This window comes from Cicer arietinum, chromosome 4, assembly GCF_000331145.2.
Source record: "Cicer arietinum cultivar CDC Frontier isolate Library 1 chromosome 4, Cicar.CDCFrontier_v2.0, whole genome shotgun sequence".
NCBI classification, from domain to species: Eukaryota; Viridiplantae; Streptophyta; class Magnoliopsida; order Fabales; family Fabaceae; genus Cicer; species Cicer arietinum.
This window is the reverse complement of record NC_021163.2, coordinates 53,969,919-53,988,073: the sequence shown is the minus strand read 5'-3', so window position 1 is coordinate 53,988,073 and position 18,155 is coordinate 53,969,919. Positions and strand designations below refer to the sequence as shown.

Genomic DNA, 18,155 nt, shown 5'->3' with positions numbered 1-18,155 from the left:
CCAAATAACCAAGGGACGTGACATATTTAAAATTAGTTCTTTGACTTGGTAATCCTACAATGATACAATCAGGTCAAAATAATAATATAATAATAAAAATTAATATTTGATAAGTTCTTTAAAAAAAAAGAAAATATACACTGTAAATATATGAAATGATTTTATATTAAAATAGAATATAATTCATATATTCTTTCATATTACATTAATTAATTCTACTTTTATAATAAAACAAGACAAAACAAATAATTTTAATTAAATATTTCCTTAAAATTAACCATAACATTACATATCAATTAAACTTTTCTTTAAATTAAAAAATATTATCCAAATGGAAAATATCTCCCCATAGAGATTTAAAATTTTGATTTCGAACATTAATAACATCAAAACAAAACATAGAGAGAGAGGAATGGAGGAAGAGAGAGAGACATGTCAGTAGAACAGTCCAGTAAATATAAACACAAAACACAACTTTTTTTTGTCTGTTTCTGATTATCCAACAGTTCCTCAAAACTGAATGAAGCAAAGCAAGCATTGTGCAGAACAAAGATAAAGGTGATGATCACTTAACCATTACATCAAATATTCTCACAAATCATGCCACCCTTTATTAAAAATTTCAATCATCTTATATAGATTAATTCTAATTTTATGATCCATGATACCCTTTTTTTTTGTTGTGTGAAAAGGAAAACACTTGAAAGAAGAAAATAAAAATCCAATATTTATTTTACTTTTTTACTTTATTTTGCTACTATTTCTCTTTCTGTGTCTAAAATTCACTTTTGGTTTATTCCTTTGATTTTTCTCTCTCTTGATGTTGTATTATCTGTCAGATATTAATGGGGTGCTGCAGATTCCTGTGGTTTTTGCAACTTGGGTTGTGACTTTTTTTCAAACCCCAACTTGTCCTATTTGTAGCAAAGCTGTTGTTGAGATGGGACCAAATTGACCCATCTGTGTACCTCTTTGTGGGTTTTCAGGATAACCCATCAATGTCATTTATGAATTTTTTTGGGTTCAATTTTACCCCTTGAATTGAAATTTCTCAATAAATTTTAGGGATTTTTGTTAACCCTTAATTTATCTTCTTAGGGTTATTTTTATCTGCCTTTATTAGGTTAATTGATTAAAGTTTGGATTTTTAATTTGGGTGGAATTAAGTTAGGTCTTTTAAATGCAATTATATAAAATTTTTGTGGTTTTACTTTTGAAATTTCAAAAAAAAGTTGGTGGGTGAGATTCTATTTTACTGTCACACTCAGATTTAGGTTTTACTTGACTGTGAATGTTATATGTTAGGTGGTGTGGAAGAAATCTTTTTTCTTATGATGGTTGGTTAATGTGTCAGAAACTTGATAATGCTTGTGACATTTTTTGCATCCAATGTTATTTATTTACTTTACATCTTTTTAGTGATGAAAATTTTCATTCTGTCTTTTTAAGTGGAGAGATTATTTGCTAATTAATTTCATATCTAATTGATAACACCATTTTCTTATTGCTACTGAATGAAAAATTTACCTTTTTGAGTAGCTTCATTGCATTTTGAAGAGGTTGGTTTTCTTGACTTGGTTGTTGGATAAAAATTGTTGAGAGTTCAAGTTTGGATTCACGGTGAGAATGGCAAAATTACGGTGAACTATAATTTTGACAAAAACTACACTTTAGAGGTTCAACAAAATAACTATATCACCATGATTTTGCCAAACTCATGGTTCATCCAAACATATGCGTTGTTTACTTTTATGAGATTTTAACCTTAGGAGTTTTTTTTTCTTGTCTTTCAATTTACGAATTACATTCTATTATATATAAGTGCATGTTTGAATTGACGTAAATTTGGCAAAAGCTAGGTGACAATCTCCGTGATTTTATTGAAGTTTCAAAGTATAACTTTTGTTGAAATCACGACGATGCGCCGTGATTCCATGAATGATTGGTTTTGTTCAGTGAAAATGAGCTTTAAAGGTCGTTTACTCTTGTAGGTGAAAGTTTAGTGGGCCTGAACTGTTAAAACTGTTCTTATCAAGTAGTACTATGGTAAACTAAATTTTGTTTTTTTATTGAATTGGAATTTGCAATTTGAATGCTCTCTTTATCCATTATAATCAGACTGGTTTTTCTCCTTTGTTTGTTTCTGAAAGGTCTTTTTCTTTTATTAGAAAAATCCTAGCTTGGTAATAACCATTCCATAATTTGACAGTGAAAACTTCACAACGATAATTTCTAAGTTTTCACTTCCCTTTAAAGTGTCATCAACTATTGCATTTTTTTTTGTCAGAGACTCTGGATATTTCTCATGTTCTAACTGAACTTTATTGCCTTTTCATTCATCAATAGGTCAGGAATTCACAAGTGTCCACCTTTTTTGATTTCTGAAGCGAACCCTTCTTTGAATATTTCACATCCCTCAGAGGTTTCTTGGTTTTCATTGGTATTAAACTCTGTTCAACTTTCTGTCATTTTTTCTCTCTTTTTCAGCTTATAGTACAATAAATCGTCTCCCATAGTTTTGCATACCACCAAAGTTAATACTAGTGGCAGCCACCAAAGGAATAATCTAGATCCAGAATTCTCATTTTGTGGTGTGGAATTTCATATGGGTTTAACCTAGATTTAGAGCAATTAGGTCTTGAAACTAGAACCCTTTTTTTCTCTTCTTCAAAGTAAAAATCTTTACTTGATTCAAACAAACAAGACTATGACTGTGGATGAAGTGGAGAGTATCTCTGAGTGGAGCAGGGAGCAAGATAAAGCATTTGAAAATGCCTTGGCAACTTATCCCGAGGATGCTTCAGATCGATGGGAGAAGATTGCGGCTGATGTACCAGGGAAGACTATGGAGGAAATTAAACAGCATTATGAGTTCTTGGTTGATGATGTTAACCAGATTGAAGCTGGTTGTGTGCCTATACCGTCTTATAATTCTTCCTCGGAGGGATCAACGAGTCATGCTAGTGATGAAGGAGTTGGGAAGAAAGGTGGCCTTAATGGTAACAATAATAGTGAGTCTAATCATGGAACTAAGGCTTCAAGATCGGATCAAGAACGACGAAAGGGAATTGCTTGGACTGAGGATGAACACAGGCAAGTTTATCTTTTGCTTATATCTTTTGAAAAAATCATAATGCTAATATTGATTACTTTAATTTCTTAATTTTTCCTTTTCAAGTTGATGATGTTTAAACTTATAATTGGAGGTTAGTTGTATTTAATTGTTGGCTTGACTCTAGTCTCTATATCCTATCATATGAAATCTGAACATCTTGGTATGTTCAAAGACACAATTTAATTGTAAACCTTAAAAATTTGTTTTGACTGCTTTCTGTAAATCTCATTTTCTTTGCCATTTATATGATATGATCTCGCACCGTTTAAATTAAATAGTATGGTCAATATGCTTTCCCCTTTAAATTAAGTTCATCTTGTGATGTCAAAAAACAGCTATAGCAGTGCTATGCGTACTGGAATTTGAACAAGCCACTATTGTTCCTATTATGTGATTTAGTACAAAGTTTTGTCAAATAGCAGCTATAGTGCTGTAGTGCTATAGCATTGCAGCGTAGTGGAATTTTAAAGAACCACAATTTTCTGTAATATGTGATTGACAACAATGTCTTCGGAGAAATGGGCTTGAGAATGTTGCGGTGTAGTTTAGAATTAGTCAAATTGATCAGGGGGATTTATGTACTTTTAGAGTTAATATCAATATGCTATTGTGGAGCTTAATAAATGTTGTGGTGAATGGAAATGGGATTGGTTTGAAACCTATTCAAATGAAATTTTTGTTGAAACCTTTTCAAATGAAATTTTGGGTTCAAATTGCAGTTTCTGCAATGTAAATTGTAGTTCTGCACCAAATGTAACCCTTTGTGAGCCACACCCCAAAATTCCACATTCCCTGTCCCTCCTCTCTCAAATCCCACCCCTTCATCACCAATTTGCCACCATATGAAAATCCTTAAAAGCCCTTGTGGTCTGATGAGGTCATTGTATCTATTACGTTGCAGCTGTTGTGTGTTACATTGCAAATTTTCCTCAAATTTTAAAACACACCGCAATTGGAGTTTGATGCGGATAATGAAACAACTACAATGTTGTGCGGCTGCCAACACTTAATTAAATGGATTGAGTTTTTGATTCATGAAAGACACATGATATTGAACGTGCCATTACAGTTCTTATTTCTCAATTAAGTTATCTTCAAGATAGAGAGCCTAAACTGTCTTAGTGAGTTAGTGTGTATTTGAAAAATAGAGAAGTCATGGTGTTAACACAATTGATTTGAAAGCGGTACCAAACATGATGTTCGAATGATAGAGGAGTATAGTTATGTTAATCTTCATTTCATAATCTTTCAAATGACATTTGTATCAAACTTATGATATGAATTTGAGTATGTGCCGCTTGAAAATAGTTACTCTTCTTCTGCACTGATTTATGTATTCGATTCTTACAAATTTGAGAATGAGTTGGATAAGCAGAACTCCCATTCTATCCCTGCCTCTTCCTTTGCCTTCACACACTTTCTGGTTAATGCAGCCTCCTTAATTTTTGCTTCATCTACTGTTCTTCCATCAGCTTTTATACAATGAATATGTTCTGGTGGTTCTAGTAGTGGTGGTGCCGTGGTGAATTGGTTAGCCTGTGTGCCACATGCCTCTCCAAGGTTGTTGATATGTTTAAGACACCATCACCATGTTGTTGATGCCATATACTGCTGCTCAGAAAAGTGAGCTATCTCAGCTTCACTTTTCCATCTCTTCTCCATGATTACATGTCCCGTGACAAAACTTTCCACTTCTCTCTTTACTATTGGAGTCTGTCTCTTCCTCTCTTTTCACAATCTCCTTCTGATGTTCTTTGCTGATTTCTTGGACTCATTCAAGCATGGCTAGATGCTTACACATTGCACCTTTTATTGACATGTGTCCAACACTGACACATGTGGTTACATTCATATTCAATTACTTATATTTTTCTTAAATTATTACCGGTGTCGATGTGTCAATGTAAGTGTCGTGTTCGGTGTCTGTGTCTGTATCACTGCTTCATATGCTTCTACAATATTCAATTAGCAGTTCACTCTAGACTCGAAATATTAATCTTACAGTCTTATTCCCTTCAACTGTTGATTAACTTAATTTGAGGCATAGGAGGGTATGAGATTTTAACTATAAAAAGGTTTTCACATTCATTTTTGTTTTGCCAAACCACAAATTTGAAGTGTTGAAATTACAGGGTGAGTTTATTTTTGAGTTTATTTTTCTATAGAGTGAGGAAAAGGAATACTCAGAGTGTCAGACTAATAAAATTATATTGCTTTGATTAATATGTTGGAGGTTTTTTTGGAAGCCAAAACACTGATTCTTATTTGTCCTAAATACTAGATTCTTAATCATAGTTAAATAAGGAAAAAAAATCCTAGAAAACTAATCCTAATAGATAAAATAAGATACTTTATCATATTTGTTTGAATATAAGAACATAATAATGATGTAATGAGATATCTCACAGATATTCTTACAAATAGTATCCTGCATCCAATAATTGTGATGAGCAGTATATACAAATTAGGGGAATAGGTAGCTTAAGGCTCATGTGTTTAATATGGCTTGGAAAATCAATAGGTTGATTAAGAGCGAAGGAGATGAGTGATAGAATTTGGTATCTTATTGTTGGAAAATGGGGAAGAGTTCCCTTTGGTTACTGTTGAAGTTGTGGGATTTTGGAGAAAAGGAAAAGAAAATAATAAGGGTTTGAAAATATTATTGATAATAGCTTAATGCTGACTTGATTACAAAATTCTAAGATATTTCTATGATTATAAGTTGATCCTAGGAAATAACTCAAGATACTCTAATATAATATAATAGATATTATAAGATATTTTCTAATATTCTAACACTCCCCCTCAAGCTAAAGCTTACTAAATTTTAGCTTGTTACAAGAAAACAATGTTTTGCTCCGCAAAATGATAAAAAAAGATGGAAAGGCAACTTAGGGATGCAGGTGAAGTTGGAGAGAATTGCTATAAATACAGCCTAGCCAGATAGCCGGAATGATCATCAGCATGAGAGAAATTCATGGCAAACAATTAAACAAAGTAAGGTCCGTTCTTCAAAAAAACTGCATTTGAAAACTTCAAACCAATAATATCAGAGATTCAAAATATTTAAACTTGAATTTGCTTCAAGAAAAGAGAGGCATGCTTCAGGTAGAGAAAGGCAAAGCCAATACATTTGTGACAAAGATGGGGCCAATGTATCTGGGACAAATTGTCAAGATAAAGTGAGTCATGAAAATAAAAGACACCGTCAAAATAACTATCAAGGGAGGAAGAAGTCATCATTTATATGATTCATATGTGGGAAAAGGGACACCACCAGAATAATCGTCAGTGGGAATAAAAGTCACTGATATAATCTATTAGTAAGAACTAAATTGTATGAAAAACACCAAAGAAGAAGCACCGTGACTCTAACGAAACGAAGCCATGATCGATCAACAGAGTGAGAAAACGCGTCCAAAACAGGAGATAAAATGGCTGTTTGAACAAGGACGCATATTTTCGTTGATCAAAATTCAAACCGAGAAAGGTTGCGTCGTAAACGATTGTCGAACCGAGGCAAGACAAACCGAGAAAGGTCACGTGGTAAACGATTGTCGAACAAACACCTTTGACCTGCACTACAAGTGGACTTATCAGTTGCATTGACCATATAGTCTTCAGGTACGGTATGACAGCATCATAATATTTTTGAAAGTGATCCTGAGATGAATCAGCAACTGATGTCAAAGCAGTTAAAGCTCCCTCTTGCACCATTTGCTTACCATTCTGAAGAAGTACAAGCAGTTTCCTACCTATTCCAGCCAAGTATGGTGTTAAAAATCAGGTGTTCAATTCTCGCTAAAGTTGAGCAGAGCTGAAGCAGCATGAGTCTCTACATGAGGATTCTGAAAATCATTCATCGCAGCTTGGCATAAAGAATGCAGAGCGATTCAGTGTCAATGGCTCTGCTTTCCCGAAAACCGCGGTCTATAATGCGTCCTAACTAAACGGCAGATTCTCCAGGACGGCCAGGCTCAAAGGAAGGATCAGCCATGGGAGAGAACTCAGTGAAGATGGAAAGTGAGCCTTCATTGGGCCTATCCCTGTAAGGCTGCACAAGTTGAGCACTCACAAAACTCATCACACGTGTCTCACCTAATTGGACCTCGGCAGACCCATCATCCTTCCCAAATTTAATGTTCAACTTGCGATAGTCCAAGGGGCCACGACCATCCACTCAAAGGTCTGATAGCAGAGCCCTTTCAATGAATTTCTTTTCGTTAACTGTTAACCACCAACAATTAGCTAATCTCTGCTCCATTCCTCTCTGCTTAACAAAAAAAAAAAAAAAGGCCTGTGACATCAACGACCTTGTTAAATTATAGGAGTGCAGCAATGATTGTTCCTTGAGGGATGAATAGGGAGGCAGTTACAGACGCACACAGAAACAGAACAGAGATGCGACGCACTGCACACTATACGAGCACTGAACGGAGCGGAAAGGGACGCAGTTGCAGAAGGAGGGTGTGGGCGGCCGCAGGACAGTGGCTGGGGTGATGAAGCAGCACCCTTGTAACACAGGTTTTGGTTGAAGGGTAGGATGCCGTAAATTTTAATTAAAATGAGAGTTTTCGTAGGGCTGCGTTTCGAGCATACAAACCAAAAAGTGTCACGTCCTTCATCATCATCAAACCTAAAGATCCGAAGTTGAGAATCCTCTTCAAGAGGACGAGTCATATCCCAAAGAACACAATTAACCTTAGCAATAAGAGCATTATTGGCCAAATTCTTTGAGATTTCACGAGCAACGTCCGAATGAGTAGTTTGCCATTTCTTTCCTTCCTTCACGTTTCCATCAAGAATCGTTACCATAATCAGATCTGGAGATGGGGAAACCAGGCGAATCTGCTGCTCCTCCTGAATCAATTCGAAGATACGGACGCGCTTAGGGATTAAGGCGGCTAGGTAGGGTTCATCCTTTGCGTGAACAACCATGGCGGGAGCGGCAGTGGATGAATACAAATAGAAATGGGCGACGACGGCAGAGGAAGATGAATATAAACGCTTAGTGATTTTTTTTGAAGGAGCAAAGTCGAAGGTGGTCGTTTGCCAGAAACAGTGACACGACAATAGCGAACTGAACTGAAAACGATTGAAACCAGTGTCGTTTGAGAAAAAAAATATCACGTTGGAAAAGAAAAACTATAATTATATTCCCTAACTGTTGGGAACTTAGAAGCGAAACAACGGCAAGATTGTTCAAGGAGGATCGAAATAGGCTCTAAATACCATGTTGAAGTTGTGGGACTTTGGAGAAAAGGAAGAGAAAATAATAAGGGTTTGAATATTATTGATAATAGCTTAATGCTGACTTGATTACAAAAGACTCAGTAGTAATATCTATTTATAGAAAAACATAGACTCAATCCTAAATCAGGACTAAATCATAATAAAAATGGGATATTCTAAGATATCTCTATGATTATAAATTGATCTTAAGAAATAACTCAAGATACTCTAATAATAATATAATAGATATTATAAGATATTTTCTAATATTCTAACAATTACATTATAATGGCAGAGCTTCGAGGGTTTGCCTATCTCCCAATTCTTAAATGCCCTACTTATGTAGCATTGACAGTTTAAATCGAAGGCGTGTGATATGTTTGGCATCAACATATATAGTTATATTCAGTCACTTCTATTTTCTCAAATTATTACTCGTGTCTATCTGTCAGTTAGTATAGTGTCTCTGGACTACCTTCTTAATTAACTAGCCTAACAGTGGGGTGGTTATAGAAAAGAGTGAGGAATGTTGTGACATGTGAGGGTTTCTTTCCACTTATAAACAAATTTTCAGGTAAATGTTGCCTCCCCACTTATTTAAACGCTTATAGCATAAGCACTTATGTATAAGCTATTTTTATAACAAAAGATGAAATAAAGTTAAATTGTTTTCATATAAGCTATAAGCTTTTTTCATAAGTTATCTTGGAAAATTTATGGAAATAAGCTGAAAATAGTTTATGGACATTTCAAAAAAAAATTTTCATTCAGTTCTTTCAAACAATCTTGTAGGTGCTTATATCAGTAGATAGACTCAAATAAGACAATCCAAATAGGCCGTTAGTGTTGTTTTTTACTTTTATGAAGCCTTTCTTTCTATAACCATCCGCTGGTTTAAAGCCTCTGAGAAACAGCAGTATAGGATTCTTAATTGAACTGGTTTCTTGCAATATTACAACTACATTTATGGTTGTTAAAGACTCTATAATTAGTTTGATAGTTATAAGTTTATTGAGTTAGTGCATGCTACTTTGTTATTTCTCAAGAAAAGTCTATGTTTGCTGATTTATCCAACATATTGGTGTTGGCTTATTTGCAAATCTGATTAAAAGTCATTAGTTTGTTTTCGTATAGCGAAGTATATTTGATATTAGGTCTATGACCTTCGCCATAATTCATTTTTGTTTGTTATTCACAATTCCTTGTTTTTTTCAAGGTTCTCTAACATACAAAAAAATGGTTAAAAAAAGTATTCCAGAGTTAAAATTGGCTCCTTAGATTCTACTTTCTGGCATACAAATTGTCAATTTCAATACATGAACATGCACTTGTTCTATTTTTTTCATTCCTTCTGTTCAAAGTTAGAATTTGAGGATCTATGATTGCAGCAGTGTGAGTTTTTGCAATTTTATGGCTACTGTTTCTAATGATGTTGCTTCAAATTTTTGATTCGGTTTAACAGGTTATTTCTTCTGGGTCTGGACAAGTATGGAAAAGGCGATTGGCGAAGTATATCAAGAAACTTTGTGGTGACTCGAACACCAACACAAGTAGCAAGCCATGCACAAAAATACTTCATTCGGTTGAACTCGATGAATAAAGATAGAAGGCGATCAAGCATACATGATATTACGAGCGTAAACAATGGAGACGTTTCAACACCTCAAGGACCGATGACCGGTCAAACAAACGGTTCCGCCGGAAATTCGGCTGGCAAATCAATCAAACAAGTCCCTACATCCACAACTGGCGTACCAGGTGCAGGAATTTACGCTGCCCCTACCATTGGACAACCTATAGGAGGACCTTTAGTATCTGCTGTTGGCACCCCCGTGAATCTTTCCGGACCTCCACACATGGCGTATGGTATTCGAGCTCCGGTTCCCGGTACCGTTGTACCAGGTGCACCAATGAACATGGTCCCTATGTCATACCCTATGCCCCATACTTCTGCTCCTCACAGGTGAAGTGAGACTCAGATTCTCTGCGGTAAAAATATCATGCAGTTACATGCTGTGATCAATCTCAACCATTGTTTGAGATCGGACAATCAAGATCTATAACTGCGTGACACAGTTTAAACAGAGAATCTATTTTCGGCAAAGTGAGGGTTTAGAGAGGCCTGATGTACAAAAAAATAGAAGACTAGATGGGTTATGCAGTTATAATGTAATTCTTTTGCTAGACAAAATTTGCTTTTTTATTTATATGCATGCATGCATGAGTTTTATTTTATTCTTATTTAGTCATTTCAAAAATAAAACCATACTAGAATTGATTGAATGTATGTTTGAGTATAGGTTGCCATGAAATGTGACAGAGGAAGCATAAGAGTAAGGTTTTGTGGACATTTGAATTGCTATTTTTGTTGAACAGTGTTGCAGAGGAAGGTTATATGGATTTAAACTGTAAATTATTGTTGTATAATCTTGGTTTTTGTAAGATTATATAGTTATTAGTCGACCGACTCCGCCGTTTTGGATATTCTTTCTCCCTCTAATTGGTTTGATATTCGTCTCTCTCATTTATCCGCTTTGTATTATCTCTCTATTTATCAGTTTTAAGGTAATCAAAATTGGATCGGATCATTTGATTTAACCAGTTGAACAATTAATATTCTCTCCCAAACCTTAATCATAATAAGAGGAACCTGAATCACATATAGTTTTTCTAATATGAGCAAATCCATGAACCCTAACTTTAGATTCTGATTAGAAGCATTTTTTCTTGCAATTTTATACTCACACCACAGTGCAGATTTCAACCCTTCAGCTTGTGTGATTGATGTTGGTTGATTATGTGAGATTGTAACAAAACTAAGCAAAATGGGCCAACCAACTATGGTTTAGCCTACTCCGCCATTATTAAAAATGTAAACGATTGTTGTACCAAAAAATAATGTAAATTATTATTGATGAAGATGAAAACTCCACTTTCATTATGCTAAATCAATTGCACACTTGACGTGTGTTTGGTTTTATGGTGATTAAAATTAATTTTGAATGAACTTATTTTGTAAATTAATTATGTTTAGATATTTTTTGGTAAAAGTGAATTTGAATAATAAATTTTAGTATAAAAATAATGTTTGGACTCATAAGCTATAAACCCTAACTTTAAATTAAAATCAATTTTGGAAATAGAATTAATTATGTTTTGAAGCATTCAAACTAGTCATAATCAATTTTACACCTGTAAAATTGATTGACTCCTCCAAAAGTGTAGCAAAACATGCACTTAATTAGTGCCACTACAAAATGTTACTGAATACTCCCTCTAACCTTGAATATAATAAAAAGTTTGGTCAATAAAAATTGAGGTATTTGGTTTAAAATTTGAACCAAATACATTTATTTTTGTTAACTCTATTTTTCTTATATTTGGACCAAATACATGTTAGACTATTTTTGTTGACTTAGTAATTTATACTATTAGAGTACACATAACTGTAATTGAAAATCAGTTAAACAAAATAACTAGAACTAATGTTCCTAACTCAATAACTAACACAAGATTTATTTTATATTTATAACTATACAAGATACAATATACTCTAATACCCCTCAAACTCAAGGTGGATTGAGCTGAATCCCTTTGAGTTTGTGTCTACAAGTTGATGTTGAATTGGATCATTTCTGCACACACTTACAAACAAAAGACAATTAAAAATAAATAAATTAATACATTAATTTTAGGTGAGTTCACCCATCAAGATAAAGAGAAAAAGAATTTAAAATTTTCTACTAAAGTTTAATGTAATTTATAAATCATTGCACACAAGCAATAAAATCTACAATACCTTATTAAATTGAATATTAATTTTATAATTGTTGAGTTTTCAAATAATTTATCTAAATAGATTCGACAAAACAACTGGTCTCGTTTCTATCTCATCTTTAACTTGACTATTTGCTTACTTATATTTTGTTTCTGTTTAACTTCATAATAGTTTTCTAATGTTTATAATTAAACGTTTAAATTGCTTTAAGTTCCAAAAACTCACCACACCCAGGACAAATCTCAAAGTTTAAAGAGTATTGACAAATTATCACCCCTAACCGTTACTAAGAACGTAGAATTACAACTATAAAATAAATAATAAAAAATTGTAAGAGAGTTATCCGATTTTAATTTTCATCCTAATTGAGTACTAAATTTTTATCCAATAAATTTTTTTTACGAAATTATGATGACTAAACACATATTGTGAATAAAAAATAATTTATCTTTAACAATACGAAATCTAACATGAACAAAGATATTGTGAACTTGGCATGTAAACATGTTATTACTCTACTTTACTTCTTAACGGCAAAAGCAAATTTGAAAATTCCATTCTAATTATATTTATAATTTACTTGCACATCAATTTTAACTTTTAGTTAAAATTGTCTCGTAAAAAAACTCTATTGAAATTTAGTGTTTCAAATTATCATGTTAAATAGCTAGTCAGAGAAACATGAAAATTTTGAAATTGTGACAAATATATATTTTGGAATTCACCTTATAAGTAATATTTACACTTGACTCAGGATGTAAATCTTGCTTATAAAGTCTGAGTAAAATAGTTTAACAAAAAGGATGTCAAGAAAATGTTTAACAAAAAATTTGGGGAGTCATTAGATTTTGGCAAAAATATAAACTAAAGTAATGTGTGTGCCGAGAGAAATGTACTATGCACCGTCCACTTTAACTTTCCACCCCTCATTCTAAATGAAAATACTATTTTGTCCCTTAAAAAAATTAACCAGTCCAATATTAATTCCATTTTTCGAAACTTTCAAAATTTTCAAACTTTCGAAATATAAAAAAGTGAATTTTTTTGACATTTTCGAAACTTTTGATAAATCTGAAACTTTCGAAATGTATTTTTCTAGAATTGATAAAAAAAATTGAAACTTTCGATCAATTTGAAAGATTCGAAACTTCAAAAATAGAAAATTTCAGAACTATCGAAACTTCCGAAATAGAAAATTTCAGAATTTCGAAAATTTTGAAACTTCGGAAATAGAAAATTCCAGAATTTTTGAAACTTTCTAACAATTCAAAACTTTCGAAATAGGAAAATTTTGAATTTTTCCATATTTGAAAAGTTTCGAAACTTTTCAGATTTGAAAACTTTCGAAATTTTTCAGATTTGGAAACTTTCGAAATTTTCTAGATTTAGAAACTTTCAAAATTTTTCAGATTTGGAAATATTCGAAACTTTCCAAATTTTCGAAATGTAATCATTATTTTGAAAATTTGAAACTTGCAAAAAAGTTAAAAAAATTTGGAGTTTTCTACTTCGGAAGTTTTAAATAATTCGAAAGTTTCGGAAATTATGGAAATTGCCATTTCGAATTTTTCAAAACTTTCGAATATTTTAAAACTTTGTTTAGTTAAAAGGGTAAAATTGTATTTCTATAAAAATGGGGTGTGAAGTTAAAGTGAGGGGTGCATGGTACGTTTCTCGTGTGCCGACCCAACATTTGAGAAAATAATACAACTGTGGCCCTATTATATTTATAGTTCAGTCCATGCTAAAATAGGAGCTTAGGTAATTAATTGGATTGATCATTAGTGATAAATATATAATAGAGCGACTTAAACTTTGTAATTTTAAGAGTCGATCTAATAAAAAAATAAGACATTCATAAGTTTTATGTAATTAGGGGAAATAAAAAACCGAGTTAGGCTTTATGAATCTTGAGTCTCTTTTGTAAAAAAATTTGAAGTTTAAACTTGACTTATGGTGTGTTATAATTTGATTTTTTAATTTCAATTTTACTTTGACAGAAGTCTATTATGATCTGCTATTCTACTTAAAAGTCTTTTACATTTTAATATTTTTGAATAAAATAATCTGAAATATATTTAAATAGACTAACAATTTAATATGTCAGTAAACTTAAGTTCTATTTTGATATTTAACATAATATTTTAAATAATTTAACTTTATATGACATTCTACTTCAATTCTATTTCATAGTAATACATATAAATAATTTATCATCTAACAAAAAAGTTCAAAATTTAGTATAATAATTATAGTAATAAAAAATACTATTCATATTTATTTAAGTAGGTCGGCTTAGTTGGCCTAAAAGGTATTTTATGTGGCATGTAACCTAACATTTTTAGCTAAATAAGATTTTTTAGAAGCATTGATATTGTCCATTTAAAAAAAGTTTGGTCTGATTTAAGTCTAACGTATGCTAGATCATAGGCTTCTTGTTGACCGGTATGATCTATTCTCACACCTAGCTCCAACCTTTCATGCATAGACTTATTTTTAGGTTTGATATGACCTTTTTGAAAAGTTGGTACGATTTGTTAGTCTATTTAAATATCTGTTTCATATTAACATATTAAAATAAGTAATTAAATATATTTTTAGATTGAGTATCAAAATATATCTTTAGAGAAACCAATAAACTAATAAATCAATAAGATTAAGTTCGATTTTGAAATCTAACGTGTCATTTTAGAAAATATAACTTTACATGATATCTTATTTAAATTTTATATTTATATTAATTGCTTTCAATATGTCAAAATTGATAATAGATATTATGTTTAAATTAGATAAAATGTTATCAAGTTTATGATTTAATGTAAACTATACAATTTATAATAATAATAATAATAATAATAATAATAATAGTAATAATGATAATAATGTTTTTTTTAATTTAATTAAATAAATCAGCTTAATAAAACTAACAATATATGTATATATATATATATATATATATTGTGGATGACCCTGCCTAAGCCATGTGCAAAAGAAATGAATAAATTTATTTTGCTTACTCAAACCTTAATTGCGGGATATACATCATCTTATATCCATATCATATGGTCAACGGAAAGCTATGCCTCAACCATCAATCCTTCATTCCAAATAAAAATTAACAACCTGTCTTAGAAAATTATATTTCAATATCATATACATATTTTTTTATCACATTATATTCTCAAAACTGGATATAGAAGAGAACATCCATTAATTGAGTCTTGGGATTTGTGGAACTATGGAACCAAAAACAACAGAGGAATTAGGATCCTGTCTTGTTTTTCCTTGTGTGAAAGAATTAGTAGCAAAGAATGGAGAACTAAACAGTGTTCCAGAGAGATATGTTAGTAGGAATATTGACCCTTTTGTTTTATCTAATATAGATTCTTTGCAACACCTCCCAGTCATTGACCTTAGCAAATTGTTGTATGAAGAAGTGAAGGGTTCTGAATTGGAGAAGCTAGACATTGCATGCAAAGAATGGGGTTTTTTTCAGGTTAGTTTTCATATAAGTTTCCCTTTTTTTTTTTATTATAAATAAATACAGCTATGATTATTATGTATAACAGCTAATTAATCATGGAGTTAGCATGACATTGGTGGAAGACATGAAGAAAGGTGCTGAAGAACTCTTCAATCTTTCAATGGAAGAAAAGAGTAAGCTTTGGCAGAAAGCAGGAGATATGGAGGGGTTTGGTACAATGGCTGATGTGTCTCAAGATGAGCCATCAAATTGGGTTCATTTGTTCTACATTTTCACACTTCCTTCCCACTTAAGAAACTCTCACTTATTCCCTAATTTACCCCTGCCATTCAGGTATTATTATTATTATTATTATTTTTTAAATTAAATTTTTTTATTTAATTTAAAAAAAGTGTTTGAAATAAAGTGTTTGAAATGTTAAATCTATATTTTGATATATAATTAATTTAAAAAAAAAAATTGAAAGAATAACATGATGAATGAACATATAATATATCATCTTATTTTTTTAATTGTTTTTAAATATCAAATATGAATCATCAAAATATAAAGATTAGAGAGCTTGGCATCAAAGTTTTGGTTGATTATAAGTTAATGTTGGTTGGTGCAGGGAAAATTTAGAGGCTTATTGTATAAAGATTAGAGAGCTTGGCATCAAAGTTTTGGTTCACATAGGAAAAGCTCTTGGCATAGAACCAAATGAAATTAAAGATTCATTAGGAGAAGGAGGGCAATCAATTAGGATAAATTACTATCCTCCTTGTCCTCAACCAGAAAGTGTCCTTGGCCTCAAGGCTCATACTGATGCTTCTGCCCTCACCATCCTTGTCCAAAACAATGAAGTGGAAGGCCTTCAAATACAAAAACATGGAATGTGGATTACTATTAAGCCACTCCCAAATGCTTTCATTCTTAGTCTTGGAGATGTTATGGAGGTAACTCTTTTTTATTTATTTTTTACAATGCATTCTTATTATTTAAGGGATTTAAAGCCATTGTGAGATTGAGTAGTTAAATTTCTTTGATTTTTTTATTGCAACCATATCCAATACAATACCTTTACTTGAACAAGAAAAATCTTGCATTTCGATTTTTTCAAATAGTTTATTTGATTTGATGTGCTCTTCCTCCACGTGCAAGTCTCAAAAAGTTTTTAAAATTAATTTTTACTTAAAGATAACATTTAGAGTTTTATCATAAGAAAATAATTTTTACACTTTTAGTTTTTAAGTTATTTTTAAATTTTATTTTCATCCCTCAAAATCTATAAAATTAACCATGTTAAAGAATTTTGGAGTTGAGCAATTCGGTCCCCAAAATTACAAAATAGCAAATAAATTTTTAGAATTCAATCAATTTTGTGTCAACCATTTTAATCAAATATGATGAACTTGAATTGAAAAATAAAGATCAATGGAAATCATAAATAAATTTTTAGAAACATGCTCAAACTAAACATGCCCAACTTGTTGATCGTGCCTTTAATTTTAATCTCTAATTTGTTGTTTTGTAAATTTGAGAGACAAAACCTAATTGAGCCATACAATGTTTCATCATAACTGATTAATATTTCATTTTTATAAAACTATAGAGTTGTGTTGTATAACTTAGTCTACTCTAATTTAACTCATTGTTGGGTGGGTTCACTCTCCAAGTGGAACCCACTCGTTTTATTAGTATTATTATTAGTATTATTATTATTGAAAAAAAAGAAAAAAAATGGTATCTATAGCTCAGTTATTTGATTTGTGCATTTTAATGGAGGAGGAAAAATAAAGGTCCCAATATGATTAAACTCAACTCTTCTAATTATACACTTTAGAAGACTCTCATGGAAGACATGTTATACAGTAAAGATTTGTATGATCCTATTGAGGGTGACACTGCTAAACCCGCAGATAAATCTGACGCTGACTGGAAGAAGATGAATAGAAAGGAAGTGGTGTTGATCAGGCAGTGGTTGGATCTTAGTGTGTATCCACATGTTGAAACTGAAATAAATGCTAACAAGATGTGGGAAAAATTAAAAGAGTTGTATGAACGAAAGAATGTGCAAAATAAAGCATTCTTGATTCGGAAGCTGGTGAATATGAAATACAAAGATGGAGATTCAATGGCAGAGCATATAAGTATTTTTCAGAATACAGTGAATCAGTTGACAACTACAGAAATTAAATTATATTATGAGTTGCAAGCGTTGTTATTGTTAAGTTCCTTGCCTGATAATTGGGAAGTTCTTGTTGTGACGTTGACCAATTCAGCTCCAAGTGGAAAGTTGAAAATGTCAACAGTTAAAGAGAGCATGTTGAATGAAGAAGCTCGAAGAAAGGAACGTGGTTTGATTGATTCTTCCTCAAAGTCAAAAGCATTAGTTACAGAGTCACGGAGGAGAAGTCAATCTAGAAACTTCCATAGATGCGACAACTCTGAAAGTCGTAGCAAGTCAAGAAGCAACTTGATGACTAGAAAAGAAGTGATATGCTATCATTGTGGCAAAGCGGGTCACATAAAAATAAATTGCAGGTTCCTTAAGAGAGATCAATCAA

At 31.9% G+C, this 18,155-nt stretch overlaps 2 protein-coding genes and 1 pseudogene across 2 annotated transcripts in view; 2 read left to right on the top strand and 1 right to left on the bottom strand.

The window, feature by feature from the left end:
- The first annotated feature begins 399 nt into the window (after positions 1-399).
- Positions 400-10,831, top strand: LOC101508945 (transcription factor SRM1). The gene is made up of 3 exons (XM_004513193.4): positions 400-558; positions 2,347-3,093; positions 9,810-10,831. The coding sequence occupies exons 2-3, from the start codon at positions 2,708-2,710 to the stop codon at positions 10,312-10,314; spliced, it is 891 nt and encodes a 296-aa protein (XP_004513250.1). The 5' UTR covers positions 400-558; positions 2,347-2,707; the 3' UTR covers positions 10,315-10,831.
- LOC105852752 (exosome complex component RRP45B-like) lies at positions 6,975-7,394 on the bottom strand (annotated as a pseudogene).
- A 4,297-nt stretch (positions 10,832-15,128) lies between the features above and the next one.
- Positions 15,129-18,155, top strand: part of LOC101513344 (protein SRG1-like) — a 7,711-nt gene continuing 4,684 nt past the window's right edge. The window contains exons 1-3 of the mRNA XM_073367162.1: positions 15,129-15,621; positions 15,695-15,942; positions 16,220-16,544. Coding sequence (XP_073223263.1) covers positions 15,364-15,621; positions 15,695-15,942; positions 16,220-16,544 — 831 coding nt within the window. The 5' untranslated portion in view covers positions 15,129-15,363. The remainder of the gene's footprint in view (positions 15,622-15,694; positions 15,943-16,219; positions 16,545-18,155) is intronic.

Bases quoted from the DNA above. Each gene is read 5' to 3' on its own strand.
- LOC101508945 (XM_004513193.4), top strand. From the start codon at position 2,708: ATGACTGTGGATGAAGTGGAGAGTATCTCTGAGTGGAGCAGGGAGCAA. The intron at 3,094-9,809 runs GCAAGTTTATCT...TCGGTTTAACAG, and splicing joins TGGACTGAGGATGAACACAG to GTTATTTCTTCTGGGTCTGG.